This window comes from Zea mays, unplaced genomic scaffold (genome assembly GCF_902167145.1).
Source record: "Zea mays cultivar B73 unplaced genomic scaffold, Zm-B73-REFERENCE-NAM-5.0 scaffold_307, whole genome shotgun sequence".
Taxonomy (NCBI): Eukaryota; Viridiplantae; Streptophyta; class Magnoliopsida; order Poales; family Poaceae; genus Zea; species Zea mays.
In genome coordinates this window covers 1-3649 of record NW_023366934.1, presented here as the reverse complement: position 1 = coordinate 3649, position 3649 = coordinate 1, and the positions used below count along the sequence as shown (strand labels likewise).

General features: G+C 46.6%; 1 protein-coding gene across 1 annotated transcript; it reads left to right on the top strand.

Moving 5' to 3' along the window:
* Window positions 1-545: 545 nt before the first annotated feature.
* On the top strand, window positions 546-3643 carry LOC118474708 (transcription elongation factor TFIIS). Its single transcript, XM_035963738.1, has 2 exons — window positions 546-1015; window positions 2438-3643. The coding sequence occupies exons 1-2, from the start codon at window positions 860-862 to the stop codon at window positions 3383-3385; spliced, it is 1104 nt and encodes a 367-aa protein (XP_035819631.1). The 5' UTR covers window positions 546-859; the 3' UTR covers window positions 3386-3643.
* Window positions 3644-3649: the final 6 nt, after the last annotated feature.

Genomic DNA, 3649 nt, shown 5'->3' with positions numbered 1-3649 from the left:
GGACTATAAAGATGGGAGTTTGAGGGGTCACCAACCCCACTATGACGTAGGAGAGGACCGCGACGACTGGCGACGAACGACAACAACAATGGTAGTGAGAGAGAGAAGATGGAGGCTAAGGGGACTGAGAGAGGTAGGAGAGAGAAATGTGGGTTGTTGGCGGTAGCAGCAGTGAATAGCGACGACGACGATGAGAATAACGAGTGGTTGTACACGTGAAGTTGTGAGAAGAGGGAGTGAGGGCTACGTATGACTTAGTATACCCTCTTGCCACCCTAAGTGGCTTGGCGAGCTATGTGATTGTGTCAGCGTAGCTGGTACGACAATAATTGTGTTCATGACAATACTATATGTCGTTGGATTAGCACGTGACTGAATGACTACAAATCTATAATAGCACATCTGCACGACATATAACACAATTAGTTGTGCTAGAGAGATCGGCGAGAAAAATTGCTTAATTTTGAAGATAAATTATCTATGACATTAATTTTAGAAATAGTATTTAAAAGTTTTTTTTTAAAATGTCAAGTTTGTGGGATAGTGGGATGGCAGCAGCAGGACCCCGGCTTCTATCAACTTTCCGGCCACAGCCCACATGTCGCATCCTGGGCCGTAAGATCGGTGTCGTTCCAGAACAATCCGCCTCCGAATCAACGGCGGGCTCTGACAAGCCGCTCGCGCCGTGAGCCGCTTGCCTGCTATAAAGGCCTCCCCTCCGCCAGAGTCCAACCTTTTTTCTCTTTCCTCCTGCCTCCTGCAAGCCACGCGACGCCACACACAGGATAGCAGGGACGGCGGCGCGGAGCTAGGGTTTTGATCCGCCACGCCGGCTAGGCTGCACCATCCCGACGAAGCCATGGAGAGGGAGCTACTGGAGACGTTCGATGCGGCCAAGAAGGCGGCCGACGCTACGGCAGGACAGGGCGACTCGCCGGAGGCTGGCCGCTGCCTCGACGCGCTGCACCGGCTGCGCGACATACGCGTCAACACCGACATCCTCGTCTCCACGCAGGTCAGCGGCCGCCCGCCTCGGTTGGATTGATTGATTGTTTTGATGGCAGATAAATCCACTCTCGTCTTGTCGTTCCCGGCCGATGCGTGCGGCGAAGGCAATCTCATCGTGAGCGATATGTGTATTTTCGCATTGAATTTGGGTCTACTGTAGATATGGCTCGTCGAATAGACGCCCCCCCCCCCCCCCCCCCCCCCCCCCCCCCCCCCCCCGAGACGTGAAGAACAGGACCTTCGTTTGGAATTAGATCTAGTGGGTTCCTTTTATATGATATATTCTCCTGTCCTGCACATTTGATGTTTTTGTTAGAGGGCTTCCAGTGTTGGAAATGTTTGTAGGCAGGGGGTAGGTGGCTGGGATTTTTAAAACAGCACAGTTCGTGCCTCCCTGATAGATATGCGTTGTGTTGAGGTTTGCCCCCTGTATTTGCTGAACTCCAATGTGGTCGATAGGGAAATTTCATCACATTTTTGGTATTGGTTTAATCTTTACTAGTGTTCTGCAAACAGTAGTAGTCTAGTGGACTAGTGGTGTTCCAGGCACCAATTTTTGTTCAGTCTGTGATTCAATATCATAATAGTCAGTCCACTGCCTGACATGAACTATGCACAGTGACTTGTATTTGATTCATTCGGCCTACAGGATTCTGATTTGGCTTGGCGGGAAAGAAAGCGAGGCAAACAGTTGTTTTGTCGCTTGCGGATTTTGTGGAATCTAGTTGTAATTACATTAGAAGGATATGCCTGGCGCGGTAGTGAGAAACAAAAAATGCAGGGGGTAAGACTTGCCTCGATTAAGGTCATCGTTTCGACTCCTGTGGGAGCCGCCTTTTTAGTTGTAATTATTTTCAGATAAAAGAAGTTACTCGAATCTAGCTATTTTGTCGTTTGCGGATTTTGTCGGGAAAGCTTGCGGAACACGAATGTTTCAATGTGCCTAATGTGGTTCCCCCTGCATTATTCCAGAGAGAAGTTACTGGAATCTAGCTATTTTACCGTTTGTGGATTTTGTCGGGAAAGCTTGCGGAACACGAATGTTTCAATGTGCCTAATGTGGTTCTTTTTACATTCTAATCTAGGAAGTCAGTTATTCGGTTTAAACTTCTTTATTTGTAGGCAAAGCAATTATTATTACATACCATTCAGTTTTCAACCCCCCCCCCCCCCACCACACACACACACAGATCAGTAAGGCATATATGTATTGTGTTAGGTAGAATTCAGTTCATTCTAAATTAAATTCGTAAGTAAAACAAGGTTGCCACATAGTACATATCGGCTTAATACTCAGGTGTTGAACTTTTGTTTTTTCTTTTGGTCTGCTTACTGTTTTTAAGACATTGATATATTGGTTCCAGTTTGGTTTTTATACAGCTTTACAGGTTGCAGTCCTTACATAGTTACATGCTATGCTTTTTGTCAGGTTGGCAAACGTCTTCGACCTCTTACTAAGCACCCTCACTCGGGCATTCAGGCAGTCGCATCAGACCTTTTTGGGTACTGGAAAAAGGTTGTCCTTGAAGAGACAGGAAAGAAAAATGGGAGCTCAGAGAATGAAAAATCAATGGACTCTTCAGGAAAGGTTGAGAAGGTGAGGCCCATGAAGGTTGAAAAGAATTCTGCATCAGCAAGCATGAAGGTTGAGAAAAGAGATGTGGATGATAGGGGTCAGAAGCCTGACAATGTCAAAGTTGAGAAGACCGCTAGTAATGGTTCCAGAACTCAATCTGTGAAGGTAGAAAGGGTATCCAAAGAAGTCAACAGAACTGATGCAAAGAAGCCAGCATCTGTCCCCAATGGTCCCCCAAAGCTTACATCTCTTGTCAAATGCAATGATCCTACCCGAGATAAAATCCGGGAACTCCTTGCTGAAGCCTTTGCAAAGGTTCCCAGAGAGACTAGTAATGATGACCGAGATGAAGTGAGAAACATCTTGGATGAAGTTGATGCATGCGACCCATTCAGAGTTGCTGTGACAGTAGAGTCTGCACTATTTGAGAGGTTTGGGCGTTCCACTGGGGCCCACAAGGCAAAATACAGGTCAATCATGTTCAACCTGAGGGCTGAAAACAACACTGATTTTCGGAGAAGGGTTCTCATTGGTCAAGTGACCCCAGAGAGGCTTCCAGACATATCCCCTGATGAGATGGCTAGTGATGCAAGGAAGCAAGAGAATTTGCAGATCAAGGAGAAGGCTCTGTTTGACTGTGAGCGGGGAGCAGCACCAAAGGCAACAACGGATCAGTTCAAATGTGGCAGATGTGGACAGCGGAAGACAACTTACTATCAGCTGCAGACTCGGAGTGCTGATGAACCAATGACGACATTCGTCACATGTGTGAACTGCAACAATCACTGGAAGTTCTGCTGAATGGCAGCCTGCTAAAATGTTTGTTTAGTTGCGCTGAGCACCCAGCTGTAATTTGTGCTCTGTTAGTTAGCTCTGCGACTCAAAGTTCAACAGGGCAGGCGGAACTCAGTTTTTTTTCCTAAACTAGGAGCCGTTATACTCTTCCTCTGTTAGTCGCTCTTTGTGATTCTGATTCATTCAGATTGTACTACTTGAACGCATAAATGTTGTAAACTTGATCATATCATCACCAGCTGTACCTTAAGTTTTGGATGGCTATGTGGT

Bases quoted from the DNA above. Each gene is read 5' to 3' on its own strand.
- LOC118474708 (XM_035963738.1), top strand. From the start codon at position 860: ATGGAGAGGGAGCTACTGGAGACGTTCGATGCGGCCAAGAAGGCGGCC. The intron at 1,016-2,437 runs GTCAGCGGCCGC...GCTTTTTGTCAG, and splicing joins ACATCCTCGTCTCCACGCAG to GTTGGCAAACGTCTTCGACC.